This window comes from Balaenoptera musculus, chromosome 6 (assembly GCF_009873245.2).
Source record: "Balaenoptera musculus isolate JJ_BM4_2016_0621 chromosome 6, mBalMus1.pri.v3, whole genome shotgun sequence".
In the NCBI taxonomy this organism is placed as follows: Eukaryota; Metazoa; Chordata; class Mammalia; order Artiodactyla; family Balaenopteridae; genus Balaenoptera; species Balaenoptera musculus.
In genome coordinates, this window is record NC_045790.1 from 8,744,018 (window position 1) to 8,767,149 (window position 23,132).

The 23,132-nt window shown below is 47.6% G+C and overlaps 1 protein-coding gene across 2 annotated transcripts in view; it reads right to left on the reverse strand.

Annotated features, from left to right (window-relative positions):
• Window positions 1-5,474: 5,474 nt before the first annotated feature.
• PRSS55 (serine protease 55) overlaps window positions 5,475-23,132 on the reverse strand; it is a 54,774-nt gene continuing 37,116 nt past the window's right edge. The window contains exons 2-6 of one of the 2 annotated variants that reach the window (XM_036854961.1): window positions 22,959-23,129; window positions 17,756-17,945; window positions 15,809-16,059; window positions 14,258-14,400; window positions 5,475-5,822 (exon numbers count right to left, since the gene is read on the reverse strand). In XM_036854961.1, coding sequence (XP_036710856.1) covers window positions 5,520-5,822; window positions 14,258-14,400; window positions 15,809-16,059; window positions 17,756-17,886 — 828 coding nt within the window. In that variant the 5' untranslated portion in view covers window positions 17,887-17,945; window positions 22,959-23,129 and the 3' untranslated portion in view covers window positions 5,475-5,519. The remainder of the gene's footprint in view (window positions 5,823-14,257; window positions 14,401-15,808; window positions 16,060-17,755; window positions 17,946-22,958; window positions 23,130-23,132) is intronic. The other variant, XM_036854960.1, reaches the window with a different exon arrangement.

The window sequence follows — 23,132 nt, forward strand, 5'->3', positions numbered from 1 at the left end:
GAGTTTTAGGAGTTGGGAGTAAAGATAAATGAAAAGGTTTAGCAGAAAATGGATAAATGAGATTTCCACTCTCCCTACCTACTATCTGGAGAAACTACAGCCAAGGGACTGGACTTGCTGGAATCATCAAGGAAGAGCTGGTTGATTCTGCTGAGAGAAATGCAAATCAGGTTGCTAGAGGTGGGACGTATTCCTGGTTGAAGGCAGGACACTGAGTGAGTCACCCCCCCAGCTATGGATCGAGAGAGGATGGAGAAAGAAGAGACTGGGGACTGAAGAACGAGGGATTGAATACCCCAACCAGAGAGAGGACGAGGAGGAGACCTGGAAGACAGACCGGGAGCCTGGATTGCTGTATTTGGCTTTTGTGACGTTGGCCAGGAACACGTGTGCAAAAGTGGACTTGAAGGAAATGAAAGAATCTCCAGTGAGATGCATAAGAGAGGGGCTGAGATACTCGGGAGGAGGAGAAGAGGGTGGGGAAGGTCTTTTGCCCATGGGACAGGCAGGAGTGGGGATGAAGACCAGGCAGGCTGGGAATTCGAAAGGGAGGAGGGATGAATTTGAGCAGCTGCAGGCCGGCGACACCGACACCCGGGCAGCCGGGAAGAGGGGGTGACATCTGCGCGGGGGCGGAAGCGGTGCGGCATTTATATTTGGAAAACAATAAGCATTTGTCAGGGTTTGCTCTTTCTTTTCTAAATTCAGAACATTTGGGGAGAGAACAAGAGAGAGGAATATTGATTTCCGCTCCGGGAGAGGATGATGGATGGCAGAGACGGCAGGAAACACGGACACTTCCCCACCTACCCCTCCCCCCCCATCCACTCCATCTCCGCCACCGCCTCGCTGCCGCGCCCCTCGCCTCCTTCCCCGGCTTCTGATCTGCTGTCACTCTCTCCCTTTCCTCCCTCGCGGCCAAAATGAAGTTGCTGCCAGGGTTAGAAGGAAAAACTCAACATGCCCCACCCCACTGGACCCCTAGAAATTTCACCGAGGTAGAAGACCCCTGAAATTTGTTGGGTTTATTTCCCACCCCCAGGCATGTAAATGTCTTACCAATAAGTCTAGAGCAGGTGCTACTTCTTGCTCACTAGGTCCAGTCAGCATTACATCATCAGTGTAATGCACCAGTGCGCTATCGTGTGCAAGTGAATGGGGTCTTGTGATCAAGAGCCCTGTGAACTAAACTATGACATAGGCCAGGAGAGTTGATAGCCACCTGAGGTGGGACAGTAAAGGTGTAATGCTGGCCTTGTCAGCAGAGAACAAACTGCTTCTGGTGGATCTCACGGACAGGAATGCAGAAAAAGGCATTCTTTCAAGATCAAGAGCTGCATAGCAGATCCTGGAAGAGATGTGTCACTTTACTCAAGCAATGAAATCACATCTGATACAGCAGCTGGAATCGGAGTCGCCACCTTGGCAAGCTTACAATAATCCTCTGTCATTCTCAAAGACCCGTCTGTCTTCTGCTGAGGCCAGATGGGAGAGCTGAATTGGGGATGTGGTGGGAATCACCACCCCTGGGTTTTTTAAGTACTTGATGATTGCACTAATCTCTGCAATCCCTCCAGGAATGCAGGGCTGCTTTTGTGGTTGACTCTTTTCCTAGGTAGGGGCAGTTCTAGTTGCTTCCACTTGGCCTTTCCCATCATAATCTCTCTTACTCCACAGAGAAGGGAACCAGTGACTTCAGAGTCAGCGTCTAGTAGTCCCGAAAAGGTCTGATTATTTCCTCTTCCCAATGCACAGTTGGCAAAAGCCTGTAGGTCCTTTCGGGGAAGGTTGGGAGAATGATTAACAGTATAAATATTCCATAGTGTACTAGGGTCCTTCATTCAAGGGGTTCTGAGTCTATAAAGTGGCTCAAGTCTGAGAATTAACGAGCCATGACTCTTGTTTTTATGATTCAAGTTAGACTCTTTTCACTTGACCTATTTTCTGCTTACACAGAACAAGTAAGAATTAGTAGGCTTCCTGTCTATTTCACTTCTAGGAACCCCATGATGAGCTAGCCAGCCATTGCTCTGCAGGAGTCAGGCCATTCTGATTGCGGCATTGACCCTGCTGTCCATCACAGGGACCATTCCCTCCTTGCCTTCGGGGCTTTAGTGCCACCTCTCTGGTCCCTGCCACCACAGATCCAATCACTCTCATTGTGGCTACATTTCCCAATTCCGTGACTGCAGTTCCCTCTGTGAAGTCTGGCCCACAGAGAAGAGCCAGGGATGCCAGGGCTTCCCTCTCAAATTTCTCTCTCACAGTCGTGGTGAAAGGCATGTCTTCTGGACCTTCCCAGGGTGGGTGAGTGAGTAGGTTTCATCTGACAAACTCACTCTAACATTCCAGTCTCCCTAAGTCATGGAATCCCTTTCTCTACATTAAACCAAAGCAGGTCTGGCAATTCTAACTCACTCACTGTGGGTCTCCTTTTGGCCATATTTCAGCCAAGCAACGAAGCAAACTGTTAGAGCCCTTTCTTCCTCCCCAAGATGCAAAGTTAGACGCAGAATCCCTGCTTAGTGAGCCCGTGGCAATAAATGCCGCCTGATCCAACTTTACGTTCCTTCCACGATTTATCCCACAGCCTTAATACCCATCCCCACACGTGCGGCCCGGGTTTCTATCTGCAGGAGTTAGAACACCCAGAGGGTAGTACACCTCCTCACGGGTCACACTTTGTACCTCACCTGTAGGGGCTGCTGGGACTTGAGTCTGCTCATAGGTCTAGAAGCCAAGAGGGGTGGTGGGGTTGACACTGAGGAGAACCAGCAGTGTCTTGCTTGTCAGCTGCCTCAGGGGCGGTCATTACCCTTTCCTCAGGTAACGCAGGGTTAATACCCTGGGACGGGCGGGGGTGGAGAGGCCACTTCTCCTGGGGACAGAGAGACTGCTGCAGAGGAGACGCATCAGAACTTAGGGTTCAAGTTCCCCAGCTCCATCAGGGTCTTCCCACACACCACCCATTCCAACTTGCAGGAGACACCCTGGGAGGCTGGGAGTTCAACTCGCATTGTAATTCAGCCAGTCAGGGGGAGATGGCGGGTCTGATTTTCAGCAATCCCTGCCCTGTGGCTACAGGGGGTAAGGGTCTCCTTCAGGGCAGACATAGAAGCTTTCAGGTCATTTACGGGGCCCTTGAGCTAGGAATTCGAATCCCTGAGCTCTTCCCTTTCTTTCCCCACTCTGTCCAGTAACGTTAGAAGCAACCAGCCAATCTCATCATACTCATCAGTTTGAAAAAAATGTTTGAAAGTATCATATACATGGTCACCCAGATCCTAGCTTCTTACAAGTGTTGGATCAGGAGTTTCCAGTGGTGATACTTTGCTTGTCTCTCTTGCCCCGTCACTTCATGGACTGTCAGTGCTTTTTCCTACTGGAAATAGAGTCATTAGTGTCTTTCAATCTAATCTGACTAGAGAGCTGATTCTAGAAATCACAGCACCAATTCAGAAAATTCATCTTTAAGATTTTGTTTCTCTAGAACCACTCTTGGTCCTAAAATCTGTATTAGTCAGAGTTCTCCAGAGAAAGGTGTAAGGCGGTGTGTGTGTGTGTGTGTCTGTGTGGGTGTATTTGTTATGAGGAATTGGATCACGTGATTAGGGAGATTGGCAAGTTCAAATCTGCAGTGTGGGCTGGCAGGCTCAACACCCAGGAGAGCTGAGGTGCAGGTGGAGACCCAGGAGAGGCAAAAGTGCAGATGAAATCCACAGGCAGTCTGCTGGAGACATGCCCTCTTGCTTGAGGAGGCTGGTCTTTTTGTTCTATTCAGGACTTCAACTAATTGCATGAGGCCCACCCACATTATGGAGGACAATCTGCTTGTTCAAAGTTCACCAATTTAAATGTTAATCTCATCCAAAACCACCCTCCAAGTTAACACATAAAAGTAACCATTGCACTCCCCCAGGTATCCTTCAAATGGTATCTTATGTTAGCTCCCCACGTTAGCACTAACAAAGTGCCCATGCTTACGTTTATTCTGAGACAACTTATTTTCACCTCTCTCTTGAGCAACCTTAATTTTTCCTCAGCCCCACCCCCCTTTTTAATCATCTTACTTTCATTCTCTGTCTTGGGACTCCCCTCTTTTGGAGAAGGGTCTGCTCCCTTTTCTCCCTGCTCTCAGCTTGTTACCAGTTCTCACTGCAGGTTATTCTTGAGCCAAGCTGACGTGGCTCATCTCCCGCTTGCCCTTCATTTGACCTCTTTCCATGCTTGCAAAGACCTCGCTTTTCCCTTCAGCCGGTCCTCCTCCGTGGTTCAGCCCGTCTGAGGAGGCTTCCGGGTCCTGCCAGCTCCTGGTGATGGCCCCCTGCACCCTGCAGGATTCCCCACACCCTCTAGCACTCAAGTGGAAGGGTTGGGCGTAGCTGTATCACCATTTGCCAGGAAGCTCCTTGAGGAGGGGAGCTGCATCCCCCATGGCAGGCAACACTGTGAGCTCTCAAGACGACTCACGCACTGAACGACTCGGGGCTGCCATGTGCCTCATCCCTCTGGTTTTGGCCCTTATTGGATTCCCTGGGCTCCCACTCAAGATGCAGTGGCAACTGGGGAAACGCAAAGCTTGGGCTCTTCCATGACCTACAGCAGTGGTGATCCTTCTTCAGAAAGAGACTGTGAGAGAAAACACTTCCTAGTTCTCCCTTTTCCCACTCTAACCCTGCTCTTCCAATGGTCTTAAAGCAACAGTCTCTGGACGTCATTTCTTCGTTTCTTCGGGAGCTCCTGAGAGCCTGGGATTCGGCTGTCCAGGAGGTCAGTCACTCAGAATGTCCACCATCAAATGGCATCTCCAGTAGCCAGACCCTTTTATCTGTTCCCAGCATCCTGATTTTTGTGTGGGTGCATCACCTGCACCCACAATCAGGGCACATGGTTCTGGACGGCTGGCCCTTTGCTGGTTCCTGGCGTGGGCGTGTGACTCGGGCCTAGCCTAGAAATGTGCCACTGGTGGCCACAGTGATTGGAGCAGCAATGGGCTGTGGGCCTGTGTGTCAAGAGAGCAAGACCACAGGCTTTTGCTGGAATTATCAAGAACAGGGCTCTCTCTATTGGAGCTGCTAGGCTGGTAGGATACAAACTAAAGGTACTAGTGGTCATTATAGCCACTGCTTGGAAGCTCGTTTTGAGAAATGATCCCTGTTAACATCTACTGAGCTCCTGGATTCAGCCATGCCTGAAGGCCATCAACATACCACTCCTGTTTCTTGTTTTGTTTTGTTTTTCTGTTATGTACCTCTATAAACAACCCTTTTTGGCTTTAGATGGTTTGAGCTTGGTAACTCACCTGCAATGGAAAGAGTCCTGACTATTGCAGGGACCCAAAGCCCAGCCCCTGAGCCATGGCCCCAGCCTGCCTGGTTTCTGATTCTACTCTCTGCTAGCAGCCTCAGTTCCTCGCCCTTACCTCTAATCTGTAGTCAGTGCCTGTGCTGGTGGCTCATTCTCACACACTCTCCTTGGTTAACGAGTAGCATCTATTTTATTATTTGTAGAAAAATAGCTTAAAACACCACGTAGGGCAGAAGGCAGAGCAGGAGCCAGAATCTGGGGCTGCCTGGCTCTGGGAATTCTGAAGCCCGAGAGCTCTTTGATTTTTGTTCGGGAGAGGCTATCATTTCCTCAGCACTAAAGGGCCGTCCCTCTAACTCAGTCACCTTCTTGATCCAGGAGTGGTAGTTTTCTAACAAGGTGTATATTCCTGGAATGTTCTTCCGTCCACAACTCTTTCCCCAGCTGATGATGCCCACCTGGAACCACTTCTTGCCAGATTCTGTGGTGCAGACGAGAGGCCCCCCGCTGTCACCCTGTGGACAGAGAACACAGATCAGCAGCGAGTCCCATTTGAAGCTATCCATCTGAGGCAGAGCACAGCTCACTCATGGAAGAGGGTCATGGACCTCCCGACTCCAGGCCGCCAAGGGGAATCACATCATTGCAGATCAACACCCACCCTATCCCGGCCGCACGCGGGGCACGCGCAGCACTCAGCCCGGCTCCAGGAATCGTGGTATGTGGAGCGTGGGCAGTGGCTGGGACAGGACTAGAGAGGGAGGAGGAGGAGGGGGAGGGCTGGCGAGAAAATAACTCCATGCACAGCACGGAGAGAGGGAGCCGGAACATGGAGGACCTGTCGCCCAGGCTGAGGAAGAGCGGGGACCAGTTCTGCGGGTCTTACATCAGAAGCTCTGGACAGAGCTGTAAAGGGAAGGAAGGAAAAGAGGATGCGAGGAGTGCTGTTAGGGCTGTGGATGTGACCTGGGTCTCCTTTGATGTTCTTCCGGAGGCGTGAGGGAGAAGGATGTCTCTTTTTAATTCCTTGCTGTGGGTGTTTGCAGGGGGCAAGTGAGCTAAGCTTTTCTGACTGTGTGACCCCTCCAGGGTCGAATCACATGGGTCTATGACTCAGATGATTATCTATTTATATAGAAAGTATGTACCAAGTCTCCACCGTGTTCCACACACGTACATGGCTTCCTTTTGTCCATTTTAATACAGGGAAAATGAAGCTTAAGGAGGATGAAGGGCTTGCTCAGGGTTATATGGTATTGGGGCCAAAGTTGGAACCAGGTCTTCCTGATGCCAAAGCACATGTTCTTTCCCTCTGGGGAGCTATAATTGTTCAAGCGATCTTTCTTTCTCAGCGGAGAGATGGCCTCCTTTTCCACGGTCATCAACAGGACCGGGAATGGGATCTAACGGGAAGGAGGAGGGTCAACACCTCCTGGACATGATGTACGAGGCCCAGCGTTGGTCCCCTGACTTTTCTTTCTCATCCACCCCTTCATCTCACATCTCTGTGAGGTAGGTATTTTGATTCTCATTTTATAATTAGAAAATGGAAAGTCAGAAGAGATCTGCTCACTTCCACTGAACACATCTTCAAGGAGGAAAAACTAACTGTTAGGCACTTGGGATACAAGACCTGATGGTCTAGGGAGGGAGACAGCAATGCAAACAAACAGGATCAACTGCATTTGATGAAACAGGAGAAGTGGGAAGAAGATATGGAAGCAGTGCAGGGCGGGGAGGAATTGACTCTGTCGAGGGAAAGGTCTGCCAGGATAGCCTTCAAAGCATTTTGTTTGAAGGATGAATAAGAATTTGACAGGGAGAGTGAGTGGGGGGAACGGATTGGAAAGGAATTAGGCAGGAGGTGGAGGGACTACTTAAGAGGAGATGGGAATGCTGAGGACCTGAACCGGGGCTCAAGACGGTCAGGAGGCAGAGGGATGCGTTGACACTGACATGATCCGGTGACTGGTGCCATTGCACACGGGTGGTGAGGCCTAGTTCCAAGGTCACGGGGTATGGTTTACACGGGTAAAGTGCAGGGGAAGATAACGATTAAAGCATGTTCAAGGGGAGTTTATGTTGACTGTGGGACACATCGCCAAGCAGAGGGATATACGGAGCGGAATGAACAGAGAGGTTGGAGCTCAAGGACACCCAGCAAGCGTGGTGCCAAAACCAAAACCACCCTTTCCAGTACAAAACATTGCCCTTAACGCTTGTCTGGTTTTTGTGGGTGTGTGCTTTTCTTTGTGCGCGTTCTAGTTCAAGGTCACGGGGCAAGAACCAAATCAATAGGATTGCCACTCAAAGAGCTCTTTCCATAGTGCTGTCTTTATCATTTTCTTCATGTTACGATGGCATGAATGTTATAGAAAGCCTATTAATATGTTGATTGTCATTTCCTTACATAACAGGGAGAGAACTGTGCTTGGACAAGTAACTTCTAAGCCTCAGTTTCTGCGTCGTTATAATGGAGATAATACCAGCTACTTCCCAAGATTACTGGCAATGACATTGTTAAAATCTATAAATCACTTGGCATAGGGTAAATGCTATGTAGTAAATGCTCCAGAAATGTATTAGTATTATTATTTTAGCCTTATGTATTACAAACATTATTTGTATACTTAGGAAACAGAGATTCCCTTCTCGGACTGCTGGGACTCCAGAGGGACAGCTGTAAATTCATGTCCTTTCATACATAGAGTCTTAATTTTTTTTCTCTTCCTTTTGGAAAGAAAGAAAGGATGTCTCAAAGGAGGGTCTGGCCTCAGCTAGCAAGGACTTGGGACTGATGACAGCCCACCTAAGGGGAACTTTCTTCCAAAGACTAAGGCTGGTAGCCAGAGACTTGTCTGGTTAGAAACATACTGACCACAGAGCCTCCTAAGTTCACTGCTGTGTTATTTACACGGCGTGATCACTTCTGTCCATTTTGGGTGAGAAGCAGATGACCTGGTTTCCAGCCTGGCCCCACTACCTCCTGGACCTCAGGCAAGCCACTTAAATTCTAAATCCCTGTTTTCTCATCTGTTAAACAGGGAGAGTGAGACCTGCCCAGCCCATCTTACAGGATAGTGGAGAGAATGAAATTACTGAATATGTGTGAAAGAGCTATGAAGTTATTACACGGCTTCGGATCCATTCAGGTAGTGAAGAGAATGATCGATGATTAAAATAACCATGATTTCTCATCTGTGAAACAGTTGCAATTAAATACTTTTATACATTTCCTTCTGGCTCTAGAGGTCTAACATGCTATGGAGTGAAATAAGATTTTCCGGCAAGTGTCATGGTTGAGGATGGGTTCAAGATAACACCCTGGAAAGTAGCCCAGGACTGTGAAGACACTCTGTGTGATAGTATTCGTGATGGCGCATGTCATTATACACTTGACCATAGAATGGACAACACCAAGAATGAACGCTAACATAAACTATGGACTTTGGGTCACTGTGATGTGTCAATGTAGGTTCATCAGTTATAACACATGTACCGCTCTGATGGGGACGTCGATGGTGTGGGAGATTACGCACGTGTGAGGACGGGGGTATATGGAAAATCTCTGTATCTTCCTCTCAATTTTGCTATGAACCTAAAACTGCTCTCTCCCCACCCCCATAAAATAAGATCTTTAAAGAAAGTTGCTCAGGTTGATATCCAAGTCAGCTTGGCAGCCCCATAACCAAATTGCCCAACAGCCCAGCTGGCTGCCAGCTCTCTCTCTCTCTCTCTTCTTTTTTTTTTTTGATGTGGACCATTTTTAAAGTCTTTACTGAATTTGTTACAGTATTGCTTCTGCTTTATGTCTTGGTCCTTTGGTCGCGAAGCATGTGGGTCCTAGCTCCCCTACCAGGGATGGAACCCACACCCCCTGCGCTGGAAGGCGAAGTCCTAACCACTGGACCACCAGGGAAGTCCCTAGCTGCCAGCTCTTAACCCCCCTCCAAGGCAGCCTCCGTCAAGGTCTCTCTCGGATGTCCCCTCCGCTAGGGCTACTGTAACTGACAGGCAGTTTCCAGCTTCCTTGGAAGGTTCATCTCTTTGGCAAACATGTGTTGAGTATTTTTCATGCCAAGCACCGTGCTAGGCACTGGGAATCCAGCCATGAATAAGACAAAATTTCCGCTGGAGTTGAGAAGAAAGATAAGAAAACTGTGCAGCGTTGCAATGCCTGTTTCTCAGTTGCTTGCTGGTCCTTCACAAGAAGTATTGCATTGCTAGCTTGGGACATATTTGATTTTATAGTTTGCTGGACGGTGTCACTTATTTTTTTTAAGTTGAACTTTGTTTTTTCATAGTGTAACCTTAGGGGATTACGAAGAGGAAAAGCGCTGGAAAAAGTAAACCACAAAATTCAATTGATTTGATTTTAATTTGTATTTTAAGGACAGCATAATCTTATTGCCATTACTTTGAACATATTTAAATGTTTCCATCATAAAATTATAATTTCCCTTCATTATGTGATTATGCGTTTTATTCAAGTTTGCTAAGTTTAAAAGTGTGATTTTATTTTTAAGGGCAATTATTTTTAAACCCTAAGGGGCTTTCTGCCTGGCTTACCTGGGTTTAAGTGATGATAATATTATATAATTTCAGAAAACTTTCCTTGCCTGGATCACTGTCAGCTTATTCTCGGCAATAGAAAGCTTTCTAAACAGAGAGCAAAGCTTTTCACTTCACAATTTTTTTCTTAAAAAAGGCTTAAAACGATAACAGCACATTTATTTATAGTACTCAAGTAATAGATGATTAATTTTAGAAGCTTTCATTAAAGTACATTTTGATAGGGGAGGGATTGGAGCAAAAATCCTAGACTCCAGATGGTAGATCCAGCCATTGAAGCAAAGGGGACAGAAAATGTCATCAAAGATGACACTTGTTTCAAGTGTTGCTGCAGTTGGTTTTGGCCATTTGAATATGGGATGGTGATGAATCGAAAAGATTGAAAGGATAGGTGTGAATACTGATGAAGGTGAGCAGCGGGGTCGACAGCCTGGGACAACATCTGGTCTCCCACGCATGGCAACCCTGCCCTAGTGACCTGCTCTGCTCACCTCTCCACACTCAACCCTGGTTATCACTGGCTTCTGAAATATTGAAAGTTCCCTGAACACAAGATACTTTTTCAAGCCTCTGTGATTTTCCCCCAATTCTCCCTGGAATGCTCTCTCTTTCCAATCATACTATTAAATGTTGTTTTCCCCTTTTCAATTGATATTGGAGCCCTTTGTCTCCTGCTCCAGTATGAACTGGCTACTCCCTAAGTCTGTGGCATGGCTAGGATCTGAGATCTTCATTTAACCATTGCTATTGGGAAGCTTTGTCTTCTCTTTGTTTTTTGAGTTTGATATAACTGTAGATTCATGTGCAGTTGAAAGAAATAATACAGAGAGATCCCATGTACCCTTTACATGTTTCCCCCAATGATACCATCTTGCAGAACTACATACAGTACAATAGTACAATTGGGGTATTAACATTGATGCAGTCAATACACAGAACATGTCCATCATCACGAGGATCCCTCACGTTGCCCTTTTAATGCTATATCCACTTCCTTCTACCGCCAAACCCTCCTTAAGCCCTGGCAACCACTAAGCTGTTCTCCCTTTCTATAATTTTGTCATTTCAAGGATGTTATGTAAATGTCCATTGACAGAGGAGTGGATAAAGATGTGGTATATATATACAATGGAATATTACTCAGCCATAAAAAATAACAAAATAATGCCATTTGCAGCAACATGGATGGACCTAGAGATTGTCATACTGAGTGAAGTAAGTCAGACAGAGAAACACAAATATCATATATTGATTACATGTGGAATCTAAAAAAATGGTACAAATGGCACAAAACAGAAATAAGAGTCACAGATGTAGAAAACAAACTTATGGTTACCCGGGGGGAAGCGGGGCAGTGGGCAGGGATACATTGGGAGATTGGGATTGACACATACACATTGCTGCATATAAAATAGATGATGAATAAGGACCTACTGTATAGCACAGGGAACTCTACTCAATACTCTGTAATGACCTATATGGGAAAAGAATCTAAAAAAGAGTGGCGATATATATATATATAACTGATTCACTTTGCTGTACAGCAGAAACTAACATTATAAATCAACTATACACCAATAAAAATTTTTTAATAAAGAATGTTATGTAAATGGAATCACACAGTGTGGGACCTTTGGGGGTCAGCTTGTTGCACATAGCATGAGTCTCTGGACACATTCACGTGGTTGCATGTACCAGTAGTTTGCTTCTTGTAACAGCTGAGTGGTATTGCATGGAATAGATGTAGTGTATTTAATTATCAGTGTATTTAATTATCCACGCCTTACAGGACATTTGTTTCCATTTTGGTCTATTACGAGTAAATCTGTTATAAACACTCCTGTACAGGTTTTTGTGTGAACACAAGCCTTCATTTCTCTGGAATAAATGCCCAAGAATGGCATTTTCTGGGTTATATGGCAAGAGCACGTTCAGTTTTTAAAGAAACTACAAAATTGTTTTCCAGAGTGATTAGACTATTTTAAACTCCCCCAAGCAATATATGAGTGATCCAGTTTCTCTGCATTCTTATCAGCATTTGGTGTTGTTACTATTTTTTATTTTTTAATTTTAGCCATTCTGAGGTGTGTAGTGATACCTGATTGTGGTTTTAATTTGCATTTGCTTGCTGGCTAATGATGTTGAACATCGTTTCATTTTCTTATTTGCCGTCTGTATATCCTCTTCAGCGAAATGTCTGTTCTTGTCTTTTCCCCAGTTTTGAATTGGATAGGACGTTTTTCTACAGTTGACTGCAAGAGTTCTTTATATAGTCTAGGTATAGTTTCTTTGTTGGATATTATCTCCCAATCAGTAGCTTGTCTTTTCATCCTCTTAATATGGTCTTTCATAAAGGAAAAGTTTTTAATTTTGATGAGGTCCATTTGATCAATTTTTCCTTTTATGAGTTGTGTTTTTGGTGTTACTCTATGTCCCAAAGACTTTCTATTTTTTTTTCTAAAAAAATTTTATAGTTTTACATTTAAGTGCATGATCCATTTTGTTTTAATTGAATTTATTCTAGGAATTAATGGTTCTCAATTTTTTAAAAAAGATTCTTTACTCAGATTTTTAGCTTTATTTTTCCTTATCCTCTGGGTATTAATAAATGGAATCCATGTATATTAGTGAAACCCTCTATTCTATTAGAGATCCTGTCTTGAGTAATAGGTTATGAGACTCGGGTTCTCATATGAATCTTCTGTTTTAACAGGCCTCTTATGAAACTGGAGTCAGGGAAGGGGGATGCCAACTCCTTTCCATTGAATTGGGGTGGAAGTCTTGACCCGCCACTCAGGCCAGCGATGACACCAAGGGGAGGAGCAGGAGTGTGGCTACCACTGGGTGGGAGCCCAAGCTCCTCAGGTGGCCTCCACTGACATTGAGGGGGACAGGGGATGGCTCATTATGACTAGATTGTACTCAAAGTCCTGGCTTTCCACTCAGCCTCCTCTGACACCACCATAGTGGGCAGGGGGAGCGGGGGAAGGTGAGATTGTCCACTCGTTGCTGGGTTGCTGGGGTAGGAGCGCTGTGGGGCTTTTCCTGGTGTTTTGCTGGAATAGAATGATTATTGTTTAAAAGTTTCCACCTTGCTAGGTTGCCCTTTTCCTGGTCCAAAGAGAGGAAGGCTATCTTGTTTTGTTTTGTTTTGTTAGTTTGTCTGTGCCCATGGTGTTTTTTCCCCCAGCTGCTCCCAGGAGATGCTGAGCTGTAATGTACTACCATCCAGGCTGGGATATAAGAGGCAAAAAGAAAACCCAAGAAATTCACTGCTGTGTCATTCCTTAAGTAATAGGATATTTGTTTCCAGTTTCATCTTCTCTTCACATTTCGGAGCCTTTATTTTTGTCTCACAATATAATGTCCAGTGCTTTTAGCTGTATTTAGTGGAAGGGATCAAGAGAAATGTGTCTACTCCATCTTGCCCAGAACCAGAAGTCCCAATCCTCTGTTTTGTTTTGTAATGTTTTAAATTATCCAGAATGTGGGGAAAACACAGGGCTCGTGTGACATTGATTCTGTCTCTCTCTGTGGTCCTCATGATATTCACCACCTCGTGGGGGACTCCTTCTAAACCTGCTGCCATTGCTGCTAGTGTTCACTCTTTCTCACCTCAGAGCCCTTCTGTGAGACAGCCTTTTCATCACTCTGTAGAACATTTAACATCTGCACTTACAGTTTTATACCAGTGACCAGATCCACTGCCCAGCCAATGAGTAGGACTAAGTGGGCTCCCCAGAATGATCCTTCCCAAGATGTATCCTTCCCATCCTTAGAGCCAGAGGAAGCTAATTTATGAGGGGTTTTCCCCCTGTTTCTTCTACTATCAATCAAAACATGTTTTTCTTTTTAAATTTTTGTGTTAATTTTATTAAAGAGAAGCTAAGCTACCAGACTTTTCTTCAGTGAAACTCACATGCATTATCCAATACACTATGATTGTTTACCCAACTGCCTGCCCCGGAGACTGTGGGCTCCTTTAGGCAAGAAACCATGTCTCATCAATGGTTGAATCCCAGGGTTTAGTGCACTCAACAAAGGTAGCTAAAATTAATGAAGTAAAATAATTCCTTGTATGGATCTCAAATCTTCCTTGGCTTTTTGTTTTTTAAAGAAGTCTCAGAAATGGAAAAAGTCTTGGGGCCCTACCTGGAGAAGACCAGAAATATTTATGCAGGGTTGCTGCGTACTGACTTCCAGGGAAGCACTGATATTCCAAGAACCTGACAGTAAGTATTCCTGAATCCATGTCCCCATTCCCATATCTAAGCCTGATTCCCACACATTTTCCAAACTCTTATTGTCTATTCCCCATGGAGAGAGGATGCCTTTACATTGGCAGCCCGAGGGGACGGAGGGGATACATCCAAGTTACCTGGCAAGCATCGTAGGTCTCATTCTCGTATCCGGCACACAGCATATTTTTGGTAAGTCTTGGAAATTCCTTTAAACACTTCTCCCAATCCATGATGGTCATGGGCACTTTCAGCAGCTCTGTTTCCATAGGCTGTTTGAGACCTGACCCATAGAGAAGGCCCTTTAGAAAAGTCACTGGACAGGAGCCCCAGTGCCGATAATGCAAGTGACGTGCCCTAGACCAACCTGCCCAGTGTCCCGCCAGCCACACATCCACCTTTTTTTCACATTTTCACAGACCCTCACTCTCCATGTCCTTCCAGTAATACCCTGCAATTTACTCATTCCACCACCCCAGGCTCTTCCAAACAAGTCCCCGCCTACTTGAATTATCCCTCCCATTCAAAATCATATTCCTGCCTCCAAGAAGACTTCCATCTTGGCTCCAACAGCGCTACAGACTTGGCTTCTTAGAACTGGCTTTCGATCGATTCTCAGCATAATCCTGCCTCTTTAGCATATTTGCCTCTCGCTACTTTCTGTTATGTGAGTGTGACACGTCTAACACAGGGCCGCTGAAACTGGGTTTGCACTCCCAGTGAAAGAAGCTTTCAGGTCCCCCAGACAAAGCTAGGTTGGTTGAGAGTCTTTACAGGGGGTTTGCCAAGGCCCTTCCTGGACTGCCAGCTTCCAGGAATTTGTTTGGACTTCTCTCCATCTCATTAACTCTGACCACATGGAGATTTCAAAACACTTCTCCACACTGAGTATTTTTAATCGTGCAGGCACCCACCTGCCACTCCTCACTTCTAAATTTTGAGTCTTGCCCAGAGCCCTGAATCAGTGTTACACCAGTTGCCCTCTAGTTACCAAACTCCTGAAATACCTACCATCTCTTAGACCCCAGGTCGTTGCAAAGCATCCCTGAGGACCTGGAGTCTTGTTCAGGCCTGAGCTAGCGCTGTGCTATTCCCGTCCCTCCCCTACCTATTTTGTTGAGTTTTCTTTGGGAACAGTCCAGCAGGGCTTTCATAATCCCTTTATTACCCCAGTCCAGTTCCTCCTATTTTGGCCAAGTAACAATGTAACAACAAGTAACAACAACAGATTCATTTCTAAGAATGGCTGGGCAACACTCCAGGACCATCTAAAGTCTAGGCCAGGGCAGGCGTCTTGAATGCCTGTAGGAACCAGGTGGGAAACATCAATGAGTGAATCAGCGAGATGTGAGAGAGCAAAGCAAAGAGCCCCTGGCCAACTGGAGGGTTTATATTCAATGAAACAAACAAGACTGCCATGTGATGGGGGGATAGGACCACAGCCGGCATCTCAGCTCGGGGCCTTGGGGGATGTTTCCTCCGCACTTGGAAGAGGCTGAGATCAGGCCTCTGTGCGTTCCTGGTGTGCAGGGATTTGCTCCGACGCAAGCCCCTCTCTCCTCCCTCCTTCCTCAGCCCTCTCCCCTTTCACCCTCTCTCCCCTCTCCTTTAGGTTTACTGGCCCATCCTCAGACGCCCGTGATGTGGCTCTGCCCCCAGGCGCCCCCAAGAGATGCTGAGCCGTTACTTACCAGTTTGGGTCTGCCCCCATCCTGCCACCCAGCATTTGTGCCACCTGGCGAGGCCGGGCTCTGTGGGCATGCAGATGGGTTCTTTCAGTTCGCTGAATGTGATGGGCGTGTCCAACAGCAGCAAGGAGATATCATTGTCCATGTTGAGTTTCTGAAAGTCCTTGTGCAGAATTATGCTTGTGACCCCCTTTATTTCCAGGGATGGGCTGCTTAAGCTATTGGTTCCCAGCACGACTCTCAGTTCTGTTGGCCTGGTGGCGGGGAACCAGAGACGGAGAAATAGGAGGGGAAGGAAAGTCACAAGGTGCACGGAATCTGCTGTGCCTGAAAACCCTAAATCCCACAGAGCTCTAGGGGCCTTCTGGATTTGTCCTACTGGGGCTGTTGCTCAGAAGATGTGAGCATTTGAAAAAGGTAGAGAAGGAGGGTGAAACAGCCACTGGGGCCGACCGTACCTCCGTGGCTGCTCCAGAATCATCCCAGAGATGCGAATGAGATACTCCCGCCTCACGGGGCAGAGACAGGACATAGCTTTGGGCCCCCGAAGAGCCCATAAAAGACCACTTGGCACAGATCAAACTAGCCCTCAGATAGGAAGGGATTATCACATCAATTTGTCTACCAGCAATTTAGAGACTCAGGAACAGAATTTTTCTGTTGGCAACATACACAACTGACCAAAGTTTAACATTCAGAATGTATAAAGAGAGTCTACAAATTAAAAAAAAATTGTCCAAGCTCAAACAGACTTTACAAAAGAGAAAATATACCAATAAACTTGCAAATATCAACTGAGCAGTAGTAAGAAAAATGCAAATTAAGACTACAATTATAGTAGTATTTCATGCTTTTCACCAGAAAAGCAAAAATTAAAAATTCTGAAAAAGTAGCAAGTATTGGCGATGATTTTAACACTTATACACCGCTGGCGGAAATTTAAATGGGTGCAAACACTTTGGAAAATCATTTGGATTTTCTAATAAACTTGAAGATGCACAAGTCCTGTGGTTCTATATCTTCTCTCCTAGGAATAAACTCTTGCACATATGCACCTGAAGACCTATGCAAGAATCAGGAACAGAATTTAATCCAGACCTGCCGTTGATGAAGCAGAAAGAATCTGCAGTAATAATTCAGGAATTTCCCTCCAGGCAGAATGACCAGGAACTTTCTAACAGCCAGTCCTTAAGTATCCCATGGGAGCAGATGCAACAAGTTTCCTTGGTTACCCCAGGGTGAAACTTTCCCCAGGTTTTTGATTAACCCTTTAAAGTTCATCTTTCTGTGTGTCTTCAAACTTTCTCGAGGTGGTGGAGTGGAAAAGCACAAGTGCTGGAACCGGATTTAAATCCTGTTTCTGTCTACTAGGTGTGTACCTTGGGTGAGTCAGCTAACCTTATTGGACCTCAGTTTCCCTCTCCATAAAATAAGGATGCTCATTTTACCTGCCTCAGGGTTTCTGTAAGATCGAATGAGTTAAAAGGGGGTTATTCATTCTACCTGCCTCAGGGTTGTTTGTATGATTAAATAAGTTAATGCACGTAGTTTCTTAGCAGGTCGCTGGCACACGATTAGGAATCAGTAAATGCTCTATTTTCCACCAGTCTCCTGGAGTGCAGAGAAAACTCTATAAGGAGGAGGGAGGTAGGTTGTCAGATGGCCCAGGAATCCAGACCTCCAGAATTAGGAGGATTTCCTCCTAAAAGGACTTGAATGTCCTAGGAGAGGTAGACAGACCAAGCCCTTTGGCTCCACCAAGCCACAGATGTCCCTGGAGAGGACAGTTTGTGACCTCAGGGAAGCCGCAGTTACTGGTTCTGGGTGACAACAAAGAGGGCACAGTGGAGCCGGCCTTGGGTTCACAGCCTCCTCCTCCCTAGGGCATGTGGGGCTTCCCCAGGGAGGGGGGCACACTGTCAGAAGCAAGGGGATGGACTCGGTACTTACGAGATCTCAGAGTGAAAGCAGTGAGCCGCCGAGACAATCCACCACTCGTTGATGATGGCGCCACCGCAGAAATGTTCATTTCTTGCTTGAATACTCACCTGCCATGGAAACTCACCCACCTCAGCCTCCATCCCTCCTATGATTCTGGAAAACTGAGCTCCTCTCTCAAAAACGGGTCTTTCACCGCATTCTGGTAGAATGGAAGAGAAAGGAAGGGAAACGATGAAACACTTAGTCAATATCCATAGAAGACCCATAGGTAGCTATCATTATACCCATTCTAGAGATGGGGAAACTGAGGCTGGCCCAGTAAAGCACCCTTAGAAACACGAGTAAGCCAACAGATGCTTCACATCTGTTGGAACGTGTTCGGAAGTGTTGGCTCTGTCTCCTTTCCAGACAGGCAAGTCACTTTGCCGAGCTTGTTTCTGTTCTCATCTGAGAGAAATCAGAGGAAAATAATTGGCCAGGGCCAACCTGGAGTGACTGGCAGAATAATGCCTCTATTGCCAAAAAATGTCCACGTCCTAATGGACCATGCCCTGGAATTCGTGAATATGTTACCTTACAAGGCAAAGGGGACTTTGCAGATGGAATTAAGGTTGCTAATCAGCTGACCTTAAAATGGGGAGATTGTCCTGGATAATCTGAGTGGACCCAATGTAATCACATGGGTCCTTAAAAGTGGTAGAGGGAAGCAGAAGAGAGATGTGACTGCAGAAGAAAGGCACTGAGAGATGCAATATTGCTGGCTTTGACGATGGAGGAAGGGGCCACAAGCCAGGGTATACGGATGATCTCTAGAAGCTGGAAAAGGCAAGTTAACAGGCTCTTCCCTAGAGCTTCCGATAGGAACGTAGTCCTGCTGACACCCTGATCTTAGCCCAGGGAGACCCACGTGGGAGTTCTGTCCTACAGAACTGTAAGATAAGAAGTTTGTGTTGTTTAAGTCACTGAGTTTGTGGTAGTTTGTTACAGCAGCAAGAGGAAACTAATACACACAGGAAACCAGAAGGGTGGCCCAGAGAGGGCCTGAACCTACAGGAAGCCCTGAGCTATTCTAGGTTAGAACATTCTGTTCCAGGCAGAGCAGCTCTGTTTCCTGGAAGGCTGAGAACAAAGGCTGCAGCTGCCTGTTTGGAAGAGAAACCTGCCTTCTGGACCGAGTCCAGATCCAACCCCTAACCCCGAGGAGGAGGAGACACTCTTAGTATTTTCTGACTTGAATGTGGTCTTGTTCTGGAACAAAGAATGAGCTTGATTCTAATGAGCCCAAGACCCCCTCCTCTCTCTTTCTAGAGGCTACTTTTCCAAATACCCACTCAACAGAGGTTTTGAGGACTTTGTAGTATGGGTTGGAGGGACCCAGTGGTGGTTATTTTTAGTTAAAAAAAAAAATGAAGTGAAAATGTATCAATATGTGTCCATAGCCTTCAGCTGTCAGTAACATATAGAGGCTCTTTCCAGGACTTTTGGGTCTGCACTTCCTCCTTTATTTACCAAACACATATAGTCTTACCATGTGTCTGGGCACCATTATATGCTCTGGAGTCGCAAAGCCTGAGTCTGAATCCTGGCTCTGTTGCTTATCTGCTGAATGATTTAGGGTAAACGACTTATTCTTGTTTATCATCCCTTTCTTTATTTCCCAAATAGGCAGAAGATAATACTTACCCTACAGAACAGATGCACAGATGTACAGAACAGATAACGGGTGTTGAAGTGCCCAACACAGAGTAAACCCTCAAGCCACATTAGCTGTCAGAATTTCTCATGTCACCTTGCACCAAGGGCCCCCTTTCCTTGGTCTTGAGAACAACCCACATCACCAGCGTGGAACCATGCAGACATATAGACTGACGTTGGAACACAAAGCCCTAAGCAGTGACGGAGGCAGTGCCAAAACGGTAAGCAGAGATGCGAGCCATCGGGGGCACTTGGACCTGCTCGCAGAGAGGCCAGCTTTGCCGATTCTCTGCCCACACCACGCACCAGCCCCCACCCACTCCGTGTGGCCAAGCCCGGGCCGGAATGAGGGAAGCCGGGGACATGGGCTGTGTTCTTTCCGTGAGGCCGAGGGCAGGGAGGGAAATGCGGGCCCTGGAGTCACACTGGGGCCAGTCCCCGCTCCCCCATTTCCCTGCTGCGAGGCTCTGGACCAATCCTCACCCTCCCTGAGGCACGGAGCTCCTTACCCACGTGTGGGGCTAGGAGTGGAGAGCCCACTGGGGTAGTGTGGGCATCTAACGGGGGAAAGTACCTGACCCGTAACAGCTTCCTTTCCACTTCAGCCACCTGCCACCCCCCACGAGAGAGAAACAACCTATCAGGAGCTGCGAGGAGCTGCCGTGGAGCACAGGTACCCCCGGCCCACCCCCACCCCACCTCTCATGCACATGGATGTCCTGGGCATCTGCTCAGCATCTGAGTTTCCGGACCGATGCTCAGCTCATTCTGGGCCCCTGCTTCGCTGCGCTCCACTATTCATTCAAGGATAAAGTCTCGGGTTTCAAAACCAAAACTTAAGGTCAGACAGGTTGAACTTGGGGCTGGGGCAGGAGAAGGGGCAAGGGAAGTGGTTTCCAGGAGGGGTGTGTGGGGAACAGGAAGCCACAGCTCCTGTGAGCCGGCCTCTTAGTGGCCCATTAGCTGATTCGTGGGGTCGTCCAGGCCTCTGTCCCTCGGCCCCTCAGGCTCAGCCCTGGCGGGATGGAAGGGAGAGAGCAGGGCCAGGGTCGCGCCCAGCCCCGCCTGGAGAGCCGCTTGGGCCCGGGCAGGCGTCCGCTTACCCAGATGTGCGTCCCTGGCCTGGGTCATGAGCAGCAAAAGGGACCACAGGAGCATGGCCCTGGGCATGACTGTTGGCCTGGGAGGTGACGGAAGCCGGGGCAGAGGGGAATGACTCTGACGGGGCCTCCCCCTTACAGCCAGCCCTGCCGGTGATGTCACAGTGGGCTGGGGGTCTGAGAACGCAGACTGAGTCATGCAGGCTTCTCTTCTGGCCGTTCTGCTCCGAGATGGGCCCCATCCCTGACGCCTCCTTGGCTGAGGTTCCCTTCCTGACCTGGGCACGGCCTGCGCTTCACGAGTCCTCAGTGGGCAACTTGCTGTGGCCCCCTCACACCCCGTGTTTCTTAAGGCTCAGATGCCTGCTCTTCCACAGGGCCTGTTCTGTCAGGGGTCCCCTGTGAATGTGCGCAGAAGGCCTGCGCGAGGGGCTGCCGGATGCGATCCTTGGGAACAGGGAGGTGGGCCAGGAGGCCCGGAGGCCTGTGCAGCCTGAACGGCCGTCAGGCCAGGTGCCAGGTTCTCTGCTCAGGCCTCTGATCTGGGCCGCAGGCGCGGACCCGAAGGCTGGGTTCAGAGGCCCTGGCCTCCCAGCATACTCAGCGCAGCAGGCAACAATCCCTGCTCCCACCCTGTCTGGGTTTATTCCACGTGGCCCCCAAATCTCCAGATAGGCCCCTGTCCATTTCTAAAGATGGAAAGATCAGACTCAGAGATGCAAGTGCCCAGCCCAAGTCTTCCCCTTATGTCAGCGGCTTAGCCGTGGGATCTGGACCTTACTATTTAGGGGGTTTTTTTTTGGACACTTTTAGTGCACAGACTTGGGTGGACTCTACCCAAGCATCCTTAGTAACGCCTTCCTGGCCACTGGCCAGGCCCAGTGGTTAGAAGTGAATCATGTGCTAATTCAGCTCCCAAAGTGACTGCTGGTCATTTTCTAGACTTGCTTTGTCTACTCTGCCCAGCCTCACGTCCTCGGTTTTCTCCTCTGCAGAAAAGGAAAAATAATGCTCACAGTAAAGTTGCTGTGAAGCTCAAGACAAGATCATATGATTTGGGTGGTGGGCCCTCTTTACTACACCAAGGCTGTGGCTCCAGCTACCTTCTGGGAGGAGAAATTCCAGGACGTGTGACTTACACTTTCTCCAAGATCGGGAGAAAGCAGCGTCCAGGTGTTCAACCCTGAGTGGTGGGCCGAGGCCTGGTGTGCAGCTTTCCCCACCTGTTCTGAATAATACCTCGTGGGCCTTGGCCTTGATCAAGGGCTAAGCCTTTCTCTACTGGCATAGGGAAATGTCCCCAAGCACACTGCATCACCTGGCCCCGGTTTTGCCCCGGGAAGCTCTGAGTTTTCCCTCCGCTCTTCCTTTGGACTCAGCGCTCTCCCTCCCTTGGACGTGTTACCCACACCCTGAATGCTGGCGGCTTTCTTTGCTCGGGTTCTGGGGGTGGGGTGTGGAGGGGAGGAGGAGCCTGGGCCCCATGTCTGATCGGGAGAATAGAGGATGATTGACAGGCACATCCACCCTAAACTGCTGCCCATTTTCTATGAAAGTATCTGGACAGAATCATCTCTGTCTCATCTCTAGGAAGATGCATTCCTTCTGGGTCTGTGTCCTTCCTATTGACATGACGTGAGCCCTGTCTATTGCAAAGCACTCATTCGCTGCCCCACATTTTTTGGCTGAGCTTCTTCACAGTAACAGTGGATCACACCATGTCTGAGCTGGTGGAGGGACTGACCAGCGGGGCCAGAGCCACCGTGCACAGCCCCAGAGGCCACCATTCCTGTAGACTCCAATGGGGATGGCTCCCCCTGGAACTGGGCAAACATGGCCCGAGTATGGAGAGAAACTTTAGGAATGTAAGGAATCTATAGAAATCCAAAGAGGAAAGCAGGTACATGGTGACATAGGTTGCACAGGGACACTGCCTGCCTGATGCTCCAGAATTCCCCAGGGTGGCTTTATCGAGGTGACTTTATTTTCCACAGTCCTAGCCGGCAGAGCTCTAACTTTGGTGTGCAGCCCGGGGAGCTTGTTTGGTACAGATTCGGGTTGCCAGATTTAGCAAATAAAAATACAGGTTGCCTGGGACCTCCCTGGTGGCGCAGTGGTTAAGACTCCGAGCTCCCAATGCCAGGAGCCCGGGTTTGATCCCTGGTCAGGGAAATCGATTCCACATGCATGCTGCAACTAAAGAGCTCGTGTGCCACAAATAAGGAGCCCGCCTGCCGCAATTAAGACCCAGCGCAACCAAATAAGTAATAAATAAATATTTTTTTAAAAAGAGTTAAAAAAATACAGGTTGCCCAACTGATTTTGAATTTCAGATAAAGAACAAATATTTTTAGTACACATGTACCCCATGCAATGTTTGAGACATTCTTATACTAAAAAAAAAAATCATTGTTTACCTGAAATTCAAGTGTACCTGGCATCCTGTATTTTAGCTGGTGACCCCAGTGTTGATTTCCAGGCTTCACCCTTCAGACTCTGATCCAGTGGATTGGGGAGGGCAGGGAGCCAGGTCTCAGCACTTTAACAGCTGCTTCCAGATTATTCCAGGACAGAGCCTTCTGGAGCACCTG